Genomic DNA, 25,421 nt, shown 5'->3' on the forward strand with positions numbered 1-25,421 from the left:
TTTCCTGACCAAGCTCTCCCTGACTTTGGGCTCTCCCCTCTCCAGCTTTTATAAAACCACTGTTTCCAGGACGGCACTTGGGTCTGGATGCCTTTCCCATGTTTCCTGTGGCACCCATCTGAACTCTTGTGTCAATCAAGGGCGCCTTCATGACCTGACCCCACTCTCCCAAATTCACTCCCCTCTCCCTGCTACAGAGGGTGGAGTGCTCCCTGGTCAACACACACCGACTCCTCTGCAGCCACGTGCTTGCCTGTCATTCCGAATGTGCATCCTGTGCCTCTCTACCAGAAAAACATCTACCTTGTGACATGCCTTGGAGGTTATCCAGAGTTCGCTCATGGATGATGGGATAGGCTTAGTGGGTAGAGAACCTGGTCCCAATCCCACGAGATGATCTTTAACTTTCCAACCCACACTGATCGCCTGTGTGACGTCCAGTACTCAGCTGCAAAAAGTACATTGCAGTACTTCCAGGGGCTCGTATCCCTTGGTGGTTTCATATAGGACCAAGCACCTGAAGGTATTGCCAAATGCTTGCTGATGTGTGAACTCTATCCCTGCTCCTCAGTGATGAGGCTCTGCCAGTCCGCTCTTTTGCTTACCTGCCTCCCAAAACTCTGCAAGACTTGGTAGTAAATGAATCATCAATTTGACTTGTTGTTTCTTCAAAACTTTGACTCTGACCTTGAAACTGTGGTTCTGAAAACAAGTGAATCTTTGAAAAAGGAAACAGAAATACATAAAATTATTTTGCAAACGCATCAACACAATCAGCATTTGGAATGATGACCCAAGCATGACCAGTTAACTCTTATAACAGTAAACTGATACAAACTCTATAAATCCTTTCATTTTCTATTTCTTCATTAATGGTCAGTTAGAAATACTACGGCTGTACCACTCACGACTGTTTAATGTAATTCATAGACATCAAAGGACAACCCAACAACCCAGGCCGCATTCTAGGGAGCGGCCTGCCCTGACGCACCGCGAGGCATTTGAAGCTTCACTGTGGCCAGCATAAAGGCTCATGAATTCTAACGCTTACAAGAAACTGCATTTTGGAAGCAGTACAGTTCCCCTCCCTCTCAATGGAAGATACTTGCTGACGCATTAGGATCTTGTGTCTGCCAATAAAAGGAGGCTACGCTGGGGTTTGTGCCCCTGTGATCACGGCTGCCTGGATATCGCCACTGAAGAGCCCAAGTAACAAATGTAACACTTCAGCTGGTGGAGACGGTCCGTGGTCAAAGGCCGGAGCGAGAGACCATAGAAGAGACTCGTCTGATGCAGATGCAGCAAATGTGAAAATCCGTTTTACCGTGTGTCACAATGACTATGCGTGGTGTTTGAAATATTAATTTTAGTGTATTCATGTAAACTCTGATGCAATATAATAAGATACAATTTAACATTACATCATGAGAGCATTTTATAAGAAGTATTTAGATACGGATCAATGCTATCAAGCATTAAGAACTTTAAATCCAATTTAAAAATACAGTTATGCTTTCAGGCATAAAAATGGGTACAATAACAAAATGTCCCAAATGTCTGGAGTTTTACATGAAACTTCAGCTTTTCAATGGATGGCTCCTAATTACAAAAAATAGGATTTTTTTAAGTTACCTGATTCCGTCTCCTTGGGCCCGTGAAAGCATCCTAAGAAGTTTTGGAGGGAAGAGAAAAGAAAATGAGTAGAGCATTCTCCATTAATCTTTTAGGGGCAGACACCTTAAGAAACATTTCTCTCCCAGACTAGCAATTACTGTTAAAAATAGTATCAGCACAGCTTCTATAGTGTTAGGTATTATGTGAACCAGAAGCACACATTAAGGAAATCCAGAATTCAGTTAAACATTTGCATCCAAAAATATAACTCCTTACCAAACATATGGGCTGAACAGAAGAGATCTTACAATTTTTTCCTCCCCAGTCCTCAAAACTGGTGTAAATGCCTTTATCCAGTATGTACTGCTCTCCTGTGAAGTCAGGGTTTTCATAGGCTACCCACCTGAGGGAACAAAAGAAAACAAAAACTGATTTGTATGGTGTCTAGTTTACATATACAATAAAGCTATCACACACCTTTGAGTAACTATGTATCATACAGAAACCTTCATTTGTTTTACTAATCGGCAACCTTAATAATTTTCCTGATTCTCCATTAATCTTTTAGGGGCAGAGAGATTTGTCTGGAAGATTTGACTACGTGGACCTCTTGGTGTTCTCACTTACCCAATCCTGTACATTGAGGAAGTGCCAGTGGGGATATGTCTATAGTTCTTTCTAATTCTAATCTAAGGAAACAATTTGGACTTCCAAGAAGTAGCAAAGTTCTTTTAATAGGCAAGTGAGACTTCTTTTTGTTATCAACATTAAATTTTTTCCCCAGAAATGTACAGGGTATGACAAAATTAGTCTTACAGTTGTGAGTGCATGAAATAGAGTTTCTTCTCATATTATTATTTATTTATTACTATAACATTTTCCATGCAAACAACTGCAAACCTACTTTTGCCCTGCTCTGTATTACAGGAAGCTATGTCTCTATTGCTCAACAAACCACAGTGGGAAAAAAAAGTTGACATATTTAAAAATAAAACTACAGCTTAGTAACTAAAATTTAGTTTTAAACAGGCTTTCCAACATGACACAGCTATGTAATAAGCAAACTTGAACAAATGCTCAGAAACACTAAATCTGAATATCTTGGGGATGTTGTCCTTTATCTTTTAAGTGGTCTACACTCAGAGAGGGAAATCAACAAAGCGGACTTACTGGATACTATTTCCTACCCAAAGATAAAGTCTTCGAGTGGGAGAAAGTTTTTCAGTTCTGTTACATTCAAGTGTCAATTGAACACCGCTTAAAGGAATAATACCTATATGCTAGTAAACATACTAAGAACTTGCCAGATGCTTTCACATCTATTATCACATTAGTGACGGGCTCTAGGGATTGTACTGGTTTTTCCATTTTACAAAAGGGAGAATATAAAGACACAGAAAAGTTAATTCATTTATTCATTCAATAAACAATGACTGGCCATTTACCTTGTGCTAGGACCGACACTGGCACCAGATGTGCAAAGATGCAAAAGACAAAATCCTTGCCCTCAGAGCCTTACAGCTGAGTAACAAGCATCACGTGGAACTGCCTGTTGGTGTTTGTGCTGCCTGGGGAGCGACCTGTCCGAGGTGACACAGGCGCTTAGTGGCCAGGGATGATGGAGCCCAGCGCTGAGTCTCCTCGGGCTCACCAGGTTCTCTTCGCTTCATGACCCGAATGGCTACTTGCCCTAGAAAGTTTCCTTTCCAGCTGTACTTCAAACAGTCCACACACTTCATGATTAGGCCAGATTATGACTTGAGTATCTAAAGGGCTTGACTTAAACAAAAACCTACAGAACAAGACTCTCAAAAAAGGGTTTTTCCTGACTTTGAGCTCCATACTAAGAAAGAACGAACCAAACTAAGATGCTTTGTTACCAGGAAGAATAAAGTCATTAAAATAATTTTTCTTTGACACTACTAAAAAGGAACAGGTTCGCATTCCTCCCTCGATCTTGGCACAGCTCCACCTTCCTGTCCCACAGGACCCTGCTCAGGGCTGGCTCCCAAGTCTTTCCTGAGTTCAAACTGGAAATCAATTTGCCTGCTGTGGATTCCCAACGCACTTAATCCCTGTGTCTTTTGTAGCAATAATTATGTTTTATATAAACACTGTAACTTCTTTGAGGACGTAATATAATGCTGTGCACAAACTAGACCTCAATAAATATCTGTCAAATGACCAATGAAATGCTAGGAGGCAGTTGGTCCTGGCACGTACAGAGGCCCTTCCACAACCACAAAACTGAAAAGGAAGTGGTGTGCATAAGCAGACTCCCTTCCACTTCCCCCAAAGCCAACCTCAACTGCTACAACCAGAAAAAAGCCAACGCCAGGAAATGCTACTAGCAATGACTAAGAATAGAAGGAACATGTAAAAGCAACATTATTTAAAGGCAAGTGACTTCAAATAAACAAGGGCTGGGTAAAAAAGAAAGATGGGCTCCTGGTAGGAAATGCCACCTCTGGGACAGCACAGTCTGCGTAAACGCCCCAGGGAAATGCTGCCCCACCTCCTGCACTTCCTCCTCCAGGGGGCGGGGCTGGGCTCTGACTAACTGAACCAACACACCTGGGAGCATTAGAATGCACAAGTGTTTGCCCACACAGGCCTAGTCGCTGCATTTTCCTTGTAAATAATTATCTTTAAAGGCGATCTGAAATTCGCAGATGACTTCTGCCATCCCAGTCCTTTGATCCACAGCAGACTTTCAAATATTAGGGCTCCAGAACAGGACCCTGTAGAAAGCATTTCCTGTTAACGCTGGAAGGCCCACAAGTCCCTGTTTCATTCTGCCAAGGTAGGGCCACAAGCAACAGCTACACAAGAATTGGGTGAAAGTGACTCACAGGTCAGGCATACCATGTTGTAGACACATCTCAAATTTCCAGGGTGCGTGTGGAAGACCCCGTGAAATACAAAAGAATGGAGGTTAGAATGACTCAAATGGCCTGTGTCAATACTCCTGACATAAAAAACCTAACATCAGGCACTTTCAACAGAATCAAGGTCAAATGATTTCATATAAGAATACTATTGTTCTTAATATATTATAACTGACATCAGCCTGGATGGTAAGAATAATTGTAGAACTCCTTTTAATAGACATTTATGGACTTATTTTTGTGTGTGTGGCTATCCAGTATTTGTGCCCATCTTTCTGATGTTCCTTGAGAACTGCTCACCCCAACCATAAATATAGGCTCCTTCGGGACTGAACGAACCTACACCTCAGCTACAGCGACAGCCACGTAACACAGCCACGGCCAGCTCCCCAGCTGTTGTGACTGATTCGGGCAGGTGCACTCGACTCAAGCCCACAGAACTGGAGTCACATCTGGAACTCTTGTGGGAATGAGAAGCTCTTCTCACTGGAAGTAGTGAGGTAGAAGAACCAAGGCCAGATAATGCGCCACAGGCCGCCAGACGGAAAGGGCCTGCCTAACGTGAAGCCAATGTAGAAAAAGCCCAGGCAAGGGGACAGAGAACACAGAGAGAGGCCAAGTTCTGATGACAGCGTCTTCAGAGCCCCAGTACCCAGCCACGACCAAAGCCAAATCTCCTCCAGGACATTTCAATTATGTAGGCCAATAAATTCCGTTTTTGTCACTTGCATCCCAAAGAGTCTTTACTAATCATCTTTCAATAAAAACTTAGCTTAGCATTAATAAAGCACTCAATTGCTAACTCCAGGTACACTGAAACAACTATTTTTATGTCAAAAGAGCAGTGAAGAAGTACAATGGGTCAGGTGTAGGTAGGGCCATAGGAAAATGAGATGGGACTCGGTCCCAACCACAGGTGTCTCATGTTAAATCACTATTATTATTTCATTTCCATCATAAGAAACTCGACACCTTTCCATACAGAATGACAAGGGAAGTAGATCTGTAGATTTCTATCATAAAACCCAACGCCTACTCCAATGTTGCATTACACATGAAAAAATTATATGAGAAAGATTTTAAAAAGCGGTTTATGGAAACATTGTGGCAAGTGGGATTAAATGACTGGTTTAATGTTCAGTTTAATTCTCTATGTCAGAGAAGGTATAAGTTTGACACAAACCAAGGTAAAATTCATGTTTAAAATCCTGATTGGGTTATTCCACTTACACTCCACTCAGTACATTAATAGACTGTGTTTTCACTCCATATCCGGTCTCCTTTAAATTGGCAACGATTCCTAATATGTCAATACTGGAACCTTTGGATCCGAAGTTCTTTTCACTGTACATTATCATGTGAGCATTGGAAAAATCCTATTGGGAAAAAAAATCAAAATTCAAAGGCTAGCCACTTATTTCCTGAAAACACCAAGTATTAGCCATTAGCTTCTTTTTAACTTACACCTAATATAGGTCGTAAAGACTGCAGTTCCCCGCTGTAACCGCCCCAGTCTTCCCAGTCCTTGTATTCCCCTTCTTCGAGCAAATACTGATGGCCGGTAAATCCAGGCTTTTCATAGGCAACCCAGCTGCAACAGAAAAGACATGAAGGAGTAGTAGTTCTCGGAGAGTTAAAATGGTCCCAGTACACACATCAGTTTCACTGACAAATCCAAACAGTTATAAAGCTAGAAATGGACTCCTGCATGAAGACTATTGGAATTTGTCACTAAAAGTTAAGAGACTAGGCCCCAAGGCCTAGAGCAAGGGCCCGGGAAGCAGAATGGCCCTAAGGACACAATCTAAGGAACACACATCAATGTTCTATAAAGGAGGCCAGGGGAGAGTATGTGTGTGTGTTTAATAAGAACTGACTCCAAAGGATACCAGTCAATAAAACTGGATAAACATTCTTGAAACAGTAATCAAAATATGTACTTTTGGCTATTTACGAGGCCACTTGGAAGTGTACACTTCCAAAGGAAATGTATAAGATATATGAAGTACAAAATACGATAATAAAAAATGAAAAGCAAACTAACAGTTTAATAGTTTGGACCAAAATATTAACACGCAAGATTGCAGATCTGATCCATCTGGATGGGCCGACATATCAGCCGTGCTCATCTGGCTGACCCGAGGGCGGCCCCTCCCTCAGCTGACAAACCCAGGTTGCAACTGGCTGAGAAGAACAGGTTTGAAATTCCCTGCGGCACAATCTGGACTGGCCCTGGGGCGGGGCGGGGCGGGGGAGGGGATGCTGTGTTACTTGATGGCAGAGGGAGAAGGGATCTCAATCCCGACAGTCCGACAGTCCGGAGGCCGGAGGCCGTACTCACATGCCGCGGAGGACCTTCACAGACCCCACCGACGCGAGTGGGGCACTCCCATCAGCAGTCTCTTCCGTTTCACTCCCTTCCGCGATAAAGCTACTCATTTCCATTTCCAGTTCCATACATTTTCCCTCAAAGAAAGGCTTTTCATAAATAACTACCTGTAAGAAAAATGAGATATACCAGTAATTTCTAAGGAGCTAAATACTGCCATAGCTAAGAGTTCAACCAGTCATTTTAACAGCACGAAGTCCTGGAACACAGATGAAAACGTTCTCATTATGGTTTTGAAAATTTACTAAATAACAGTCTTGCAGTTTTAAAAATCAGAATTCCTTTTCCTGATATGGTAGAGCCCAAAGCTCAGGTGCAAAAGACAGTTTATAAATAACTGGTTATTGTTTCAACGTCTAGAACTGATATTTAGAATTTTGCTTAGGCCAAACTACAGAACCGGAAGATTCTAAGATGTTCTAAAACCAGAAAGAGGACAGATGGGACTCTGTTGTGGACGTGGGACGCAGAAGGAGCATTTGTGGAGCAGGGAGCACGTGTCCTGGAAGTCCTCTCCTGGCTGACCCGTGAGCAGCGACACGCCCTGCCGTGAGCAAACGCAACTACAAATTACAGACTTGGTCCAGCCGGGCGCCTGAGAGCCACCGCTGCGCATGCTCTGGGGGATGGCCTCTGCCCTGCGCATCACCTCCCAGCTGGAAGATGGCACGTGTGAGTTGGGACAACTCCCTTTGGCTGCAATTTTGTGCCATGGAGGCTGAACTATAAAATCCACACGAGCATTTTCTTCATGGAGGTGGAGTGGGAATAAAATTTAAAAAATATATAATTTTACCTTTGGATCTGCAGGGAATTCAACTTTACGGCCACCCTGAAAAGCAAATAACACAGTAAGAAAAATGGTTTGTAATTGATACATTACCTTTTTGTATTACACGTGGCAGTTCAGGGTAAGCCATAGACCCTCACAGTGAGATTACATTCAGCGTGTTTAAATTTCTGTTGAGACGGTTCTAAAATTGCCAACAAGGCAGATGAAGACATGAGAAAGACTGTAGCTGTGTTTTTGGATCCAATAAGTTTTAGTTGTTGTTTTTTAATTTAATTTGTTTTTTTCCATCACTGTCTATGCCCCCTATACTCTCTTCCATCTCCACCCGCCCCTTACCCCCAGCAGTTACTACACTGTGGTCCTCGAGTCCTTTCTCTTTTTTCCCTTCTTTGCTCGATCCCTCCATCCCCCAACCCCCTCCACCCCCTCCCTGGACTGTCATCCTGCTCTCCATCTATGGGTGTGTCTCTGTTTTGCTTGGTAGTTCAGTTTGTTCATTAGATTCCACATATGAGTAAAATCATATTTTTTAAACTGAGCAAATTTCACAAAAAAAAAAAAAAAAAGAGTATGTCCCACCTCTCTTAAAAAGTAGTCCTAAGACCTGACACCTCTGGATGCCAGTTCTCACAGACAGCAACCTTCACCTCCCGAACTTACTGACTCTACCCTGTGCTCATCCTCCAGCTGGACACGGACCTGGGTCTGCCCATCTCCACCCTCCCGGAAGTTCGACTCCCAGCCAGGCTCACTCATCTCTCTTTGCTGACTGGCCCCAGAGGCATTGAATTTTGCAACTCATGGCTTACAAATCTGCTGAAGTTCACCCAAGTTCACAATGTGATCTGGAGGACTCTTGAAATAATTAAACTGTTAGGTAAAAATGGAAACATCCCAAAGGATGGCTCTATTGGGCTTGTTATGCTTCTATAACAAGCCTTTCTTTTAATTCCTGAAAACTCACTAAAAATAAACATATAAAAGGTATGTAGAAATATTAAACAGGGTAAGAGGCCAGAAGAATATTTTTCACTAACATGTATTTAGCAGCTTTTTAAAAAGCACAACAGAAGATGTTCAAATGAACTGTAATTAGAAGGAAATGTGGCTGATCTTGTCAACAAACCAGAGCTTTTACAACCAAGTGAGTGCCCCTTTCAAAAGTAATCCGACTTGAGAGCCATAAACTTCACAGTTTTGTGAATTATCATTAAAAACCGCCTTCTAAACCGGGGGGAATTCTCTGATATGGTCACAAAACTAACAGAACTTTGTTCTTGGAAAGTAGATGTAGTTTTAGGAAAAAGCCCAAAATCATGTGCAGTAACACCAGCAAACATGCAGGAGAGTAGGCCACAAGCTTTGGGGGAAGAGTAAAATTAAGATAAAAAGTTATCTTCCTGAATTTCTAATGTATTCGAACTGACGCAGAAGACAACCGCAAAGTGGAATTTCAGAAACATTTGAAAGGAGAACTCCCTCCTGCCTCGCGTACTGGGGCCAGACGGTTGCAGCCTGGATCCTCCCGAGGCCCAGGGTCCCGCACAAAAACCAGACCGAGAACAAGGCGCAACACAGGGAGGGGCAGGGCAGAGGAGACTGGGGGTCCCTTCCAAGGCACATGCTTAGGAAGACAACACTCATTTAGACATCCAGCCCCAGTGCCCCCAGAACTGCCAGCCAGCCCAGCCTCCTGTCCCTACAACTGGGCTGGTCCACAGCACGCCCTGCGTGTTCCCAGCCCTGCCTGGCTCATGCAGTGCATTCTATGATGGACATTTCCATTCAAAGTTGTCCATCTAAGGCCCTGGCTAGGCGGCTGTTAGTTGGAGCATCATCTCATATAGCAAAGGGTTGCAGGTTCAATCCCCGTGCAGGGGTAACCAATCGATGTTTCTTTCTCACATCGATATTTCTCTCTTTCTCCCTCTCTCCCTAAAATCAAAAAACATATCCCAAGTGAGGATTAAAAGATAAATAAAACAATTTTTAAAATGATCCTGGCGGGTAAGGCTCAGTTAGTTGGAGCACTGTCTTGTGAACCAAAAGGCTGTGGCTTCCATGCCTTGGTGGTGGGTTTGGTCACCGGTCAGGGTTACCAAAACCCTGGAATACCCAGGATTTCTTTTAGCGAGGAAACGAATTGATGTCCTAATAGATGTTTCTCTCCCATCCATGTCTTTGCCTCTCTCTCCTCCCGGTCCCTCACTCCCTCCTTTCCCCTCTCTCTAAAATCAACAAGCAGACTTCCAGCAACCCAGGAACGCAAGCAGCGGTTGGCGGATCCCAGGCATGGGGTGGCAATGGGAAGACCCAGTGAGGGTGCAAGGTGGCTGGTTGACTGTGGTCACACATTCGTGCGCAGATGAACCAGGCTGAGGAGCGAGCAGTGAGACAGACCCCGCAGGTTAGGGCCCCAGCGACGGGAATTAGAGCCTTAAAGCACCAACTGGAAAGACTTTTGGGGTTGAAGTGCCAGGAGAGGCTCCCAGGCTCACAGAAAGTTCGTTGGAAAGACTCACAGGGTCCTGGAGGGTGCACAAGCCCACACACCCGGGAACGAGCATCAGAAGAGCCCAATTTGCTTGTGGGAAGCAGCAGAGGGGACCGAAATCTGAGAGAGAGGAGAACAAACGCCATTGCCTCTTTCTGACCCAGCCCCCACGTACAGTGTTACAACCCAGAGACTGGGTCACCCTGCCCTGGTGAACACCTAAGGCTCTGACCCTCATACATAACAGGTGCAAACACACCAAAACATTATGGCTCAAGAACAGCTCAAAGCTCCAGAGCCAATAATTCTAAGTGAACAAGAGATAGCCAACCTTTCAGATGCACAGTTCAAAATACTGGTGATCAGGATACTCACAGAATTGGTTGATTTTAGTCACAAATTAGAGGGACAAATGACAGCTAAATTAATTGAAATGAAGGGAAATGCACATGAAACCAATAGTGATGGAAAGGAAACTGAGACTCAAATCAATGGAGTGGACCAGAAGGAAGATAAAAATGACCAAACAGAAAAGAATAAAGAAACAAGAATTCAAAGAAATGAGGAGAGGCTAAGGAACATCCAGGACATCTTTAAACACTCCAACATCTGAATTATAGGGGTACCAGAAGGGGAAGAGTCACAAGTGGAAACCTTATTTGAACAAATAATAAAGGAGAACTTCCCCATTCTGGCAAAGGAAATAGACTTCCAGGAAATTTAGGAAGCTCAGAGAGTCCCAAAGAAGTTGGACCCAAGAAGAAACACACCAAGGCACATCATAATTACATTAGCCAAGATTAAAATGAAGGAGAGAATCCTAGAAGCAGCAAGAGATAAGGGGACAGTCATCTACCAAGCAGTTCCCATCAGACTGTCAGCTGATTTCTCAAAAGAGACCTTACAGGCAAGAAGGGGCTGGAAAGAAGTATTCCAACTCATGAAATCCAAAGACCTCCATCCAAGATTGATCTATCCAGCAAAGCTATCATTTAGAATCGAAGGGCAGATAAAGTGCTTCTCAGATAAGACCAAGTTCAAGGAGTTCATCATCACCAAGCCCTTATTATATGAAATGTTAAAGGGACTTACCTAAGAAAAAGAAGATAAAAAAGATGAACAGTGAAAGGACAGCAAACTCACAGTTCCTAAGAACCACACCTAAAACAAAAGCAAACTAAGAGGACAGCTAGATCAGGAGTGAACCATAGAAATGAAGATCACATGGTGGGTTAGCAACAGGGGAGTGGGAGGAGGAGAAGGGGGGAGAAGGTACAGAAAATAAGTAGCATAGACGGTAGGTAGAAAACAGACAGGGGGGAGGGCAAGAATAGTGTGGGAAATATAGAATCTAAAGAACTTGAGACACATGGTCATAAACTAAAGGGGGGAAATGGTGGGGGAGGGGGTGCAGGGGGCAGGGGACTGAAGGGGGGGAAGAGGACAACTGTAATGGCATAATCAACAAAATATATTTAAAAAAATAAAAAATAAAATCAACAAGCATGTCCTCAGGTGACAATAAAAAATAAAAATAAAATCACCCATCCAAAAACCAACTTGATTTATACTCTTAAGTATCCCCTACTCTGTCACATCACCCACGAGCTGGACTTTATGTGTCCTTTCTCCTCATTTTCCATAAAGGTCTAACTCTTTACTTTCTTTACTCCCTAAACCATCCATGGACTTAAGTAAACTCCATGCCCACATCTGGGCTCTGCGAGGCCGAGAATGACTTGAAAGCAACGGATATGGGCCTCTCCACATTTTCCCACCTGTGGCATCTAGCAAGTTATCCTTTCTATTATTTCTAGCAGTAAGTTCTATCTCATACATACTTGTTTTTAAAAGTCTACTTTATTGCTTCTGAGTCACATCCTGTGAATTATTGATGCCAGGCTGGTAAAAAAAAAAAAAAATCACTGACTCTGAGAACAGTTACATTTCACTTTTACCATTTTCAGAGGCCGCATGGATCCAATGAATGCGACGTCCGTGTTCCAGAAGGATAGGTCAGGGTATTCACCAGGTTCCAAAATAAAAGGCATACCCTGAAATCCAGGCTCTTCATAAACCAGCCATCTAAGCACCAAGGAGGAAAGAAACAGACAATTCGTCATTATTTCAGAGTTACACAGGACGCATTGATGAGCAAGGAAAAGAATAGGAGAGGATGTGGACGGAGCTGGACGATGCACAGTTACACTCAGAGTGGTGTTAGATGTGAGGCGGAACAAACCCTTCCATGTGCCTCTCCTGAAGTCTTTGCTTGTCTCTGTGGCTGCTTTGGTCCGCTTATTTTCATGCATATCATGAACTGCTTCAAAGTGTAAACATCTCTACTACTCCCAAGTGATAAAAGCGCAGCTGACCTTTGTGCAACAGCAGGCACCTCGTTGCTCTGTGTGTCTGTGCAGAGGCCCTGGCTGGGAAACCTCGGGCTGAGTTTTAAAAGGCAACGTCTCATTTGTAACCAAAGAACAGATGCCACATTTAGTCATTTGCGAAATGATGTCAAAAATCAATAACAGCTAACACCCACCTAGAGCTGGATAAGGAATGCCGCACAGAATTCCCTACAACCCTCACAACAACGCTGTGAGGATGGAACGCGGTCATCCCCATTTTACAGAGTAAACTGCCCAGGGCCACGCGGCTGGAAACTCCAGATGCAGGGCTGATCCCACTGACTCCAGACCCAGGCTCTTAATCACTTTTGGATGCAGTTTCTCTCATTCCGGGGAGTGCGTGTAATCTCCCCTGTTCACTGAGTAATCTCCCGATGACTCAGGATCGCCACTGTGAGCCTGACAATGCACAGTGCTGTCCTCGTGGGCTCTGAAGGTCCATAAATGGCTACTTACTCTCAGAATGCAAAGCTTTGTAAGCTCTTGGATTTTTATGGCTTTTCAATATCACACTCTTTTATTAAGTGTGTCAGCTGTCAGTTCTGTGTCAGGGAACCAGCAGCCCTCCCCTCCCCCAATGTGCTAGAAACCAGGAAATCAGGTCTGTTAGAACTGTTTGTAAAGACAGGACAAAGTCTTATCAGTTTTCTGCTTCCTGGGGGGAGGGGCGTTCTGGGAAGGTAAGGCAGCTGGAGAAGTGATTTTTATATGAGGGCTACTGCATCCCTCTTCATAAACGAATTCAGAATTCTCCATGATCACTTCCACTCTCCAGTTCTTCGTGGGTCTTGCCAGTGTCCCGGCCGGGCCCTCTGCCATGTTCCCCAGGATACTAGGCCAAAAGGGGGGTGCTGGAAATGAAGTTGCTCACCAGCAAATGGGTCTGATTCTCCCCGTCTTTGCTTTTCTCATGTTCCCAATTTTGTCTCAAGGGCCCATTTTTTGGGGGGGGGGGTGATAGTTTTTGTTAAGAATTCCCCCAGGATAAATCAGTAAGTTCTTTAGATTTGCTAATTAAAGAGGGATTTACAATCAAAATCCTACTGAAGATTCATCCACACACAGACAAACTTGAGAGGCTGGGTGTGGTGTATGTGTGGGGGATCAAAACGCATCCAGTGTCGGAAGTCAGGGTGACCGTTACAGTGCCAGTGAGGGGACAACCAGAAGGAGAAATGTAAGGGGGCCCTGGGGTGCCGGTTATGTTCTCTTTTTTGATCTGGGTGATGGTTACACTTTGAAAATTCACTCAGCCTATACACTTATGATATACAAATGTTACAGACACCTCAATAAAAAAATCAACCCAAGGGAAAAAAGAGGCTTATCATATAACACCGCTGCCAAACCCCTGAACCACAGGAAACAGGAGCTAGAGGGGTGGGGTCCTGTAAACCTCCTTGACGTTTAAGCATGACAGTGAAGGGTGCATCAGATATATTTTAGAATTCAGAGCTCTTGCAGGCACTCCACACTCTTCACACCCTAGGTAAACAACGCAGTTTGTCATCAACCGTGCCAGTAGGCTAACAAGCCCAGGGCCTCGAAGTCTGACTCCTCACAAGTGAATGGGCTCAGTTTTTCATAACCACAATGGATGGCTCATGCACAAGTAACTCGGAGGCTCTGAGATGATGCTGACTGAAGTACCAGCTCATTAAGTCTTTCCTTTTATAGTTTGAGTTCAGAGGGGATTTATTCACCCGATGCTAACTAATCCCTTCACTGCCCTGGAAGCTTGTGACTCAGTCACCTAACACTGACAGAAGCAAATCACTTTGGGCGAAGGGGGGTGTGCTAACAAACAGCACAAACTGACGCACTCGGAAAGGGCCCTCTCCTGAGACCACTCCTCAGAGAGCGCACACTGAGGGTATCCTGGGAACCACGCCTCTGAAAGTCGGAGGGACTCTGCAGTTTGAAAACTCATTTACAGAGTGTGATTCATTTTTCCTAAATTCTACTCCAACAAGATAGTGATTCATCTTTCCTAAATTCTCTTCCAACAAGATGCATTATTCATGAGGCCCTCAGCAGTGGGGAAACTATCTTCGGGCAGTGTTACTCGGTTTCTAAAGGTGCTCTTTTACTGTCCCATGGACTTAGGTAACGAGCTTTTGCCTATATTATGAATATGCAGTACAACTATAAAGTATGGGCTTCTTAACAAAAATCTAACCAATGTATGCATGCAAATAAATATTGCTGAAGTGATAACAATGTTCATCTACACATTTATTTTTTCTACTGTTGGTTCAAGTACAGTTGTCTCCATTTTCCTGCCACTACTTCCCCCCGCCACCCACCCTCAATCTTACCTCCCTTTGGCTTGGTCCATGGGCCCTTTGTACATGTTCCTTGACAACCCTTTCCCTTCATCTATTTTTTAAAATAAATGTATGAAGTTGCTGCTTTAGAAATTCCCTTTAAGTCACAGGAGAAAAACTTGCCTTATCTTGTTCGCTTGCTCTTAAACCAAAAACAGAATTTCCAGTTGGATCTCAAGTGTTATTCTCCAGGCATGGCTACACGTGAATGTTGGCTATTTACAGAAACTAACCAGGGACTCAAAAGTTTACATACAAATGTGCCAATTTTGAGGTCATTCAAAAGAGGGTGATCTATGAAGCTCAAAGGGAAAAATGTATTTCACAATGGAGAGGTGGGAGAGGCACCGTGTTTACCAAGCAATCCAGCTTGGTATCGTGGGTAGGGAGCTGGTTAGCGCATGCCACCTTTGTGATGCAACATGAATACCGTATATTGTCATGTATAATGTGCACTTTTGCCCAAGTATTTGAGGGAAAACTAAGGATGCACATTATACATGGGTATAATGATTACATGCCACAGGATATTAATGGGTATGATAATCCCATGTATAATGTGCACAAAAATGCGGGTGTGCATCATACATGGCAAAAAGTGGCATGTGGCAATAGCTTCACTAAGTAGCCTTTCTGAAACCATCCACCCTGCATCTGATCATATGTCTAGACCCAACCCCTCAAACACAGAAAATTCAGGCAATAGAGGAATGAGTTAAATGATATCGTGAGGAGATAGAGACGGACCTGGAGTGTGGTACATTCTCTAAGACAGCTGATCCGAATGCTCTGAAACGCCAGTGTCATGGGAAACAAAGATGGGGTCCTTCAGAGAGTGAGAGACTTGAAGAGACAGACAACAAAGTAAGTTTATATGAACTTTGACTGGCTCTTGATTATTAAATAATATCCATAAGAGACGTTCCTGAGACAGATGGGAAAATTTGGTTATGGGCTACAGATGAAATATTTTGTGATTTTATTTGATGTGATGAAGATAGTTATGCAGGAGAATATCATCATAAAGTGATGCAGGGTGAAGTATATGTGAATGAAGGGTCATGGCATCTGCAACTATGGCAAGTCATTAATTTTTTAAATCCCTACCCCAGGACATTTTCCATTACTCTTAGAGAGAGGAAAAGAGAGAAAGTGAAACACTGATGTGAGAAACATTGACTGGTTGCCTCCCATATGCATTCAAACTAGGCAGGGATCACGCCTACAACCTAGGTACGTGCCCTGCGGTCATGAGATGATGCTCCAACCAGTGGGGCCACACCAGTCAGAGCACAAAATATTAATTATTAAATCTAAGTGGAGGGTATATAGATATTCACTGAACTATTTCTAGTTATGTTATGTCTGAAAACTTTCATAGTAAGATGTGAGGCTCTGATATTGTATACTCCACAAGGAAATATAAACAGTAAATATTAATATAGTAATAAAAAGAATAAAATACAGGTATACTCATCAATATGGGTAATCTTGGAAACAATGCAGAGAAAATGGAATAAGTGACAGGGAACTTTGAAAATATTTTTATAAAATTGAAGAGCAAGCACAACTAAAATATTATAGGGACAGATATAGGGCCACTCTGTAAATAAAGTTGTAAGAAAAAAAACACAAAATTCCAAAGAGTGGTCACATACATGGAGAGGGGTCTGGAGGATGGGACGGGGGTGGGCTACACAGGGCGCTGCAGCCACGTGGGCAACGGTGAGAGCCTGAGTTGGGTGGTGGGGGCACAAGGGGTTGTTTCATCACTAGGCTTCATAATTCATATATACACGTACATTCTTCTATATGATCAATTATTTCATAATAAAACAGATAAAAATATTTGGCTATTAAAAAAATGTCCCTTGATGTCAGAACTCCTGTATTCTAGTAATTGTTCTGCTAACAAAGAATCCCTAACATGGACCAAAGCCTGTCTTCCTTGGCTAAATAGATGCTCTTTATGCTTCCTTTGAAGTTTTAAAATTTTTTGTTGCTTATGAGAAATATACACTCCAAAAGGTGTATATTCACCTCTACATCTTTCCTATGCTCAACAGAATAGAAAAAAATAGATCTTGAAATTATTCATTTCCCTAAGTAAAAATCTGACAAGCCACACCCTTGTTCTGCATTTGTGTACAAGAGCCTAACCCAGAGCGAACGGGCCCTGGGATAACTCTCCTAATGGAACTGTTGAAAGTGCCTCCCACAGCAAAGAGCTCTTTGGTGGGGGGACTGGTGCTCCGAGGAAGGCAAAATGAGCTCACGTACTCATCAGCGACGTTTCCCGACCCATCAGGACTCCCCTTAGAGATCTGTAAAAGCACTAATGACCTGGTCCCATTGCTGACCAAGCAAGTTCAATGTGCCCAGACTTTGAATTGACACCCAGGACCGCTCTCTCTTCTCCTAGAGGCAACAGCAGTGAAGAGCCAGGAAGAAGAGGCCTGTGCCATGCAAGCCCATCATAAATGAAAACTATGACAAGTGTGTGACCTCCACCTACGAGACAAGTTAAACTTACCCTCAAGGTAAGAAATGTTAAGTGAAGCTCATTAGGCTCCACACAGCCCAAGCCTGAGTCAGGAAACCTTCTACATATTGAGATTAAAACATTATGGCAGATGCCTAGTTCATGCTTTTCTAAGGAAAGTAATATTTCTCAACACTCATACTGTAAATCTCACTAATGGAAAAAAATTAAAGGCAGTAAGAGATGAAGACATTTTTTCTTTTGTTTAGATTCCTCCTTTTCTTCCCAATTACTAAATATAAAAGTGCCCGTGGCTCTGCTCTTTATACTTGCTCCATTTGACATCTCACCCAGCTCATGATTTAAAGCCTTCTCCACACCAGTGACTCCTAAATTGATATCTCCAGCCTCCCTCCAGAACTCCAGTCTCCGGCACCCAGCCTCCTCCCTGACCTCTGACTTCAGTGTCTAGCTGGCAAATCCAACCTCACTTCTCTAAGACTGATCTTGGAATTTCCCTCTTCCTCCTAACCTGCTCTTCCAAGTCTTCTTAAACCTTTATTGATATTTGATTGTGGAACTATTGATATATAGAAGAGACAGTAACACTTGGGTTAGTTTTGGGGGGTGGCTCTTTCAAACATCAACCAAAAGAACAAATTTAATGAACTAAAAAGGCGACCCCCTTGAATAAACATCGTGACTTAAACGTTCGTGTTTCAAGATTCCAACAAAGGCTGGGGTCCCAAACCCTAGACGTTCCTCAGCCCCTCACACCTCACGTACAGTCTGTCAGCAGATGGTGTCAGTTCCACCCTCAGAAGGTACCAGCATCCAATCGTTTCTCACCAACACCGTCAAGCTGTCTAAGCCACCAAACCCTGTTGCCTATGTAAGTACGACCACCTCCTAACTTTGTTCCTTTGCTTCCACACTCACCTCATCACAGTTTATTTAGCAGCTAGAGTGACCTTTCTAAAACACAAGTTAGATCACACTCCTTCAGGATTACCCATGCCGCTTTGAGAAATCTAAAATCCTTCCCAAAGCCTAGAAGGCCCGGCAGGACCTGAGGCCTCTCTGCACATCAGCTTCCTCCCAGCTCATTCTAGTCCAGCCACTGGACCTCCTACCAGCTCCCCACACGCGCCCAGTAGGGCTCTGCAAACCTGCCTAGGCCACCCCCTGCCCCTCCTCCTTCAAATACCCCAGGGCATTCCTCCAGGCGGAACACCAGGTTAGACCTTTCCCTGACCACCCTGTGGAAAGTACTGCTACCACCGTCCCTCTTTATAATTTACGTTTCTTGTAGTATTTACCATCTGACGCGTTACATGCACATTGTCCTATGCATAAAATATTTTTGCACATTCTCTGAATACATGAATATTTATAAATTATACATTACCACAGAATATATAATGGATTTATTTGAAAACATGCAAAAAATATTAAAAGGAGGCTATTTTAAATAAAATATAAAGGAACATTAGTGTTCGGGTTTCTTTTCCCTGCATCTCCACAGATGTCTTTCACACGCCCTGCGCTGTGCACACCACGTTAGAGTGGCCCATCCTCGGTTCTGTCCTCATTTCTTCCCCACCTGAGACAGTCCCATTTCCTTCAAAATACTTTTGCAGTTTCCTGTGATTTGTGAAGTCAGCCTCCTAGGGGCTTTGGACAGCATTGTGTGGGGACATTAAAGGAAGTACCACGTGTATTGGCCTCTATCCCGCCTAAAATATCAGAGGCACATGCTAAGAATTACCCTTTGAATTACTCAGCTTTGAATGAGTCAGGTTCCCCCGTGATAAGGAAATCCCTACATTAAACATTCATTTTCCCCCTGCACTTCCTCCAAGACATTGTTACCGTTTGTCAGAGCTGTACAAAAGAATCAACGTGTTCTGTGCCTTATTAAAAAGAAAAACACCAACCTTTTAGTCAATAATTTCTTAACAACAAACAGATCAGAGACAGAATATTTTAATTCTTCTTTCCAGTGCAACGCTCACCAAAAAAAACTTCATTAAAATTGTGTTTAAAGTAAAACAAGGACTTACGTGCCCCAGTGCACTTTCATGGAGGACGTCTTCTGCATGATACCAAACCCCTGCATTTCTTCAGTGTCATCAAAGTAGGAATTCAGGACTCCTAGCCCTTCTGGCTCCGTAAATAAGTCAATATGACTAACTCTGTAATCCTGAAGAAGAAATACATATATACACACATAGTGATAATCACACCATTTATGTAACTCTACAGTAAACTCAGTTTTCAATTAACAGAAGCTTTCCCTATACACCGAGCACCTGCCATTTCATCTCTTTCCTGTTTTCACCCACGACTAAATGATATGAGCTTTTTTGAGGCCAACATGTTGCTTTCATTGGTGTGTCTGAGTTTTACACTCAAGTAAAGATCACCAAAAATGTATTTTGTTAGAGTTTCAGAACATATTTATTTCTCTCATCATCATTGAACAACTGCTTGGGTTTCCTTGGTGACAGGAGTTTTAGTTACTTGCTCTGATGTGAACACCTAACCCCCGAGAATCTTGTCTGCAGAGTGGCTGTGCCAGGAGTCATCCTCGGCTGTTGTTCTGTGCCCTTAAGTCTCCTGTGGAAACTCCCCAGACTGTGACTGAACCTCTGTGATGCTGGTTCCGTCTAAGTTAATGCAAAAGCACAGTTAGGGTGATTACAAATCTCTGCATTTTGACCGCTGCTCTGTGCCCTATGTGCCCACAGTCTATCAAACATCCTTCAAAGTCCTCTCCTGGCTGAGGGCCTAAGTGCTAATCAAACCTTCACCACTACTTGATTGCTGAGTTAGGCGAACTAATATCCAGAAGAAACAACAGCAGTTAAGTATTAGCTCAGGGGAGGCTCTCTCAAACATTACCAAAGGAAGCAAATTCAATGAACTTCCTGAATATACGTGGCAACTTATGTTTGTGTTTCAAAAAAACCATAAACACAATGTGCAAAAATGAAAACAATAATTCACAATATATCAGGAGCCATAAAAGTGTTCCTACCTTTTAACATGACACTCTTCAGAAAAAATTACCCCAAGGAAATAAATCAGAAATGTGTAAATTATTCTCTGCACAAAAATGTTCATGCAGTGTTGCTGTTTGAAAGAGTAAAAAACTAGCAACAACCTTAAGTTCCACAGAAAGTAGAAAGAAAAATAAATAATGGTACTTCAATGCAATGGAAAGCCCAAAGGATGTAGTGACATGAAAAGCATCCATTTGCTTCCAATTCTCAGGTAAAACAGAGGCCTCTTTACCAATATGCTTCACTTCGCTTCCCCACCTTTCGGAGTATACCTATTCTGATACCTCCCCTAGTTGCAAATCAATGAGGGACGCTACCAATGGGAGCATGATCTTTAGAAAAATGGCATGGAAAGAGAAAAAGGACCGAAAACTAGAGTGTTAAGTTAAAAAAAAAAAAAGGAAAACAGCATCATGCCTGTACTTAGATTACAACTAGAGAAAAACACATATTAGATTATGACGAAGACAGAGAATTCAGAAAAGTTCATGGTGGTGGGATTTGGATGATTTTTTAAAACATGGCTGCACTACCAATATCATTTGAGCAATAAATAAAAACTGCAGGCAAATTATCCCACTGACTATGACATTTTAAAATGAGCTTTCTCGTGTCTTACTTAGGGTTATCACATTACATAGCGCTTACTTAAAAAAAAAAAACTTTTACTCATCCTTAGTCTTTCTCAGTTTAGAACATTCCCTTTCTCCCTATTGCATCCCAATACCCATCCCTGTTTCACAAAAGCACTTTAATTTTCCACTTGGAAAACACCATTAACCATATTTCTAAAAGGTAAAGAATTGTCAAATCCCAACAGCCACAAAGAAAGACTCTGATACGAAAAGGAACCAAGGAAATTTTACCCAATCCTTAAAGTGGCTTCCAATACCTAGTTTTTAAAGCCCACATAAAACTTCAGATTGAATTATCAATTGAATTATTTTTGGATTATTTATTTTTCCAAAACAGAACTCCTATAAGCCACTTGAGGCATTCAGAACTCAACCAAAAAGCTAAATTAAAAAAAGAAAAATCTGTTCATTCAGAACTCATCAAAACCAGGTTATTACATGAAATACATTTGGAGAATTGGATGGGAGTGGGGGCCAGGAGTGAGAAATTAACCTTCAAGATTTATCGTGGAAGAAATAACTAACTAATTTCTTTTCTAATTCATTTAAAGTGCACAACTACTTAAATTGCAGAAAGTAAATCCATAAACACCAATCAATTTCTTTCCCCAATCACTTATTTCATCAAATGACCTTTTCCCTCCTGGCATTCAATAAGTAAATAGATTGGGTGGGTAGATGGACGGACCCTCGTTGTCCCGTGACCTACCTTGACCACATGTCTCAATGAACCAATCACCACAGGCTTAGCAGACTCTTCCTCCTCTTTTCTTTCCAAAACATCTTCTGTCCCCCAGAGAGCAGTAAGTTCCAATTCTCCTTCTTCTAAGGGGATGGAATGCCCCTCAAAATTTGGCTTCTCATACAAAATCCAACTAAGCATAAAACACAGCACAATTGTTAGCCAGTTCTGGTGAGAGAGGTGTAGCTTACTCAAATATTCTCGCTAATAGCCATATATTATGACCAATTCTCTAACAATGAAAGTGTATAATCTTTCCATAAAACCAAAATTTACTAAAATTTGGACTCTCATAATTCAAAAATTATATCAGAATCTTAGAAAACTTTTCACTATCAATATTAATGTTATAGAGATACTAATGTCAGTAGAATTGCCAGGCAATGGAGACTTGTAAATAGTAATACATTTGCTAAATGGACTTTTACTGTAATTCCTTCTCTTTATATGTGCAGAAAACACTTCTCCTAGAAGGATTTAAACTTACTATTCTAGTCATGCATGTTAATAGAAAGCATTTTAAAAATATCCTTTGCAACAATATTCAAACATTGAAGAAAAACTTCATGTCAACACAAGCATGGGCAAAAGTAGGTTTACATTTGTTTGTATGAAAAAATAATAAATAATAATACAAGAGTCAACTCTGTTTTGCATACTCACAACTGTAAGCCTGCTTTGTCAAAGCCTGTATATAACAGTGCTGTTCATAAATGTTTACACTTCCAAGAAAAGACAGAAGACAACAAAAATTGCAAAAAAGCATTATTTTATGAAAAACAAAAATCGTAAACAAAAACTCTTAGTGTTATTTTCAGTCCTCAAATTTAAGAACAAAAGCTAATTGAATTTTCCTAATGAATATGTTGACTATATAGGAAAATCCAGTAAAATACCTAAAACCTTATAAGAAAGATGCTGCATATTTAATCAAATGGAGAAAAAAAGAAAAGCTTACTAATTTTTTAAAACACAAATATCTAGGGCCCTATTGCTTTATTTGATACAAGTTTATAAATAGGTACCAAAGATAAGTAAGTTGCCACATAAGCAAGTTTTTTACTGCTTTTCTTAATTCGACATCCTGTATATGTTTTAGCAGCAATTAAGCTGGTGAAAATGATTTTTCCACCAATTTCTTTACTAGCCATTATCAAATAGTTGGTAAGTAACTTTTAACTTACTCCTTCACCAAACCATTATTTTAAAAGTCAGCAAAACGTCTTTTTTCTTATGGAATTCAAAAAATTCTACCAGTGTAACTATTACAAATCTTATCAGCCTTATTGAAAATTCAAAAACCAAGAGTATATTATGGACTCCAGTGTTCATTAGCCCAGGCCAATGTTGTGGGAGTTACATGGGGAAAGAAACTCACACTGCTATACTTCTCTGATTTCTCTAGCAAAAAAACACGTATCACCCCTATAATCAGAAACATGATTGAAAAACATATTTTATTTCTTTGTTATGATTGCCTTTTATTACTCATTGTGACTAGTATTTTCTAGTCACAGTAAAAAGGGCATAATTTAAAATAAAGATTAAGGGCCAAAAAGGCAGTTAAACATGGAAAACCTAGACTCCCCGAGTCGGGAAGTCCAAGCACCATTCTCACCATCCTCTGACAACTTTCAGGAGGACCACAGGCGACAGGCTCCATGAGCTACAGTCCTCGGTGTCACCGAAGACTTCAATGCACTGCTCGGAGACATCTGGCTCGCTGTAGATCACCACCTGCCCGGGAAGAAGAGGGGGCGTTTCTTACTGTGCTTCATCAAACCGAAATAAAATCTAGACTGGGGACAGAGAATAACCTTACCTTTCCAGGTCGGGGATTGATTTTACTTTGGACACTTCCTCTAAGCATCTGTAATCAGATGAACAAAAACGCAACAAGTAATTAAACTTTGCATAACAGTCCTCTTTTCTTTTCCCATAACCCTCTGAGTAAGATCATATTCACCTCACAATTTACCAATTTTGAATCAAGTCTACCTTTATCTATGCCAAAATTGTATTAAGACTCTCTTTCAGTCTATACTATTAGGAGCTTCCCCTGCCCAAGTGAATTTGCCACTCCAATTTCTCTGCATTTAAATGCCTGGGCTAGTTTCACCAACCTAGAAAATGTAGGACTCAAGAGTCGGTCCTGTGTCTTACCTGAATTTACAGAATAAGACCTCAGCAGATTATAATTCAAATAATCTTAGTAATTCATCTCAAAGAAAGAGAAACTATAATGTATTAATCACTTATCGAGAATGAGCTGAATTAATTTTATGTATTCACATATACACACCTTATTTGAATCTATAAATATTGTTTTTTCATGGTAACATCTACCATCACATAATAACTACTAGTCTAAATCAATGCCCATTTATGGATTATTTCACAATGTATATCTCACACAGTATATTTAATCACTCCCTTTTTGATAGATGAAATGTTTTTATATAGCTACAAAACTAATCATTTTCAAGACCATGTGACAAGACCAGTAAAACCAGAAATGCATAACACTATAAAAATAGTAATTACACATGTAAAAATATTATAAAACACGGACTACTTTCAGTGCTGACCAGGACGCCTGTTTTAAGGACTGCCTTTGATCTGACATGCACAGTGGAATATGCCCAAAAGAACAGAGCGAGGCCTCAGCAGAGCATTATTAGAGTCATGATAGCATTTACTTATTTATATGTACACAGTAGAAGTGCTGAAGGAAAAGCCTGCAATTTAAAACAAAATTTAGGTAATACACAAAAGATAGAAGAGTTAATATAATCAACAAAGCCCCAAACCTACAGGAAAACAAAGGAGTTGTAAAGCACTTTATTCCTCCTTTTTACCCCATTGGGCCTGGGTTTTTAAGGGATTCCACAGGGAAACTGTATATTCTGCTGTCACGCTCACCAGACTGCTGTCAAATAGCAGAAGTGATCCAAGGATAATCAGAAAGAGAGAGTGAGGCCGTAATGAATGGGAAGTGGACCAGTGGAAATTTTGTGCTTGAGAGAAATACTTACAAGCTTTATGATTTCTGAGAGCTACAGACTGATCGTGTAAGTGGTCACATACAGTAGCAGTTCCCAAACTGTGGTCCAGAGACCCACGGAGGGTTCCCAAGGTGCTTTCAGGAAGTCCGTAAGGTCAAAACTATTTTCATGAGAAGAAGAGGGTATTTACCTTTTTCACTCTTGTTACCTCACAGTATACAGTGGAATCTTGCAGAGGGTCCATGACATCACTGTCATGATGGCTAATGAAATATACACTGTGTGTTCTTGCACTTTATATTTTTGTTAGTGTTCATTTCTAATACAATAAATTCTGATGGGCATAACCCACGTGAACAAAAGCTCTTTGGAGTCTTCAATAATTTTTAAACATAAAATCATCCTGAGATCAAAAATTTGAAAACTTCTGAAAAGAAGGATCTGAACCTCTACTGGAAACCCAAATATGTTTTTTGAAAGAGCTTCCGGAAGTGTCTTCTCTGATAGGCCGGTAGCAAAGCCAAAACAACCAACTGAAACATGTCAGAGTGCCTTGTCCATGGGAGGAAGGGGCGA

General features: G+C 41.7%; 1 protein-coding gene across 1 annotated transcript in view; it reads right to left on the bottom strand.

The window, feature by feature from the left end:
- CRYBG1 (crystallin beta-gamma domain containing 1) overlaps positions 1-25,421 on the bottom strand; it is a 184,666-nt gene that overhangs the window by 14,150 nt on the left and 145,095 nt on the right. The window contains exons 5-16 of the mRNA XM_037158995.2: positions 23,663-23,710; positions 23,459-23,577; positions 21,808-21,973; positions 19,462-19,601; positions 12,137-12,263; positions 7,688-7,723; positions 6,844-6,998; positions 5,967-6,093; positions 5,733-5,878; positions 1,891-2,017; positions 1,633-1,665; positions 606-718 (exon numbers count right to left, since the gene is read on the bottom strand). Of these exons, the coding sequence (XP_037014890.2) occupies positions 606-718; positions 1,633-1,665; positions 1,891-2,017; positions 5,733-5,878; positions 5,967-6,093; positions 6,844-6,998; positions 7,688-7,723; positions 12,137-12,263; positions 19,462-19,601; positions 21,808-21,973; positions 23,459-23,577; positions 23,663-23,710 (1,337 nt within the window). The remainder of the gene's footprint in view (positions 1-605; positions 719-1,632; positions 1,666-1,890; positions 2,018-5,732; positions 5,879-5,966; positions 6,094-6,843; positions 6,999-7,687; positions 7,724-12,136; positions 12,264-19,461; positions 19,602-21,807; positions 21,974-23,458; positions 23,578-23,662; positions 23,711-25,421) is intronic.

Source organism: Artibeus jamaicensis, unplaced genomic scaffold (genome assembly GCF_021234435.1).
Source record: "Artibeus jamaicensis isolate MK-2021 breed Jamaican fruit bat unplaced genomic scaffold, CSHL_Jam_final contig_387, whole genome shotgun sequence".
NCBI lineage: Eukaryota > Metazoa > Chordata > Mammalia > Chiroptera > Phyllostomidae > Artibeus > Artibeus jamaicensis.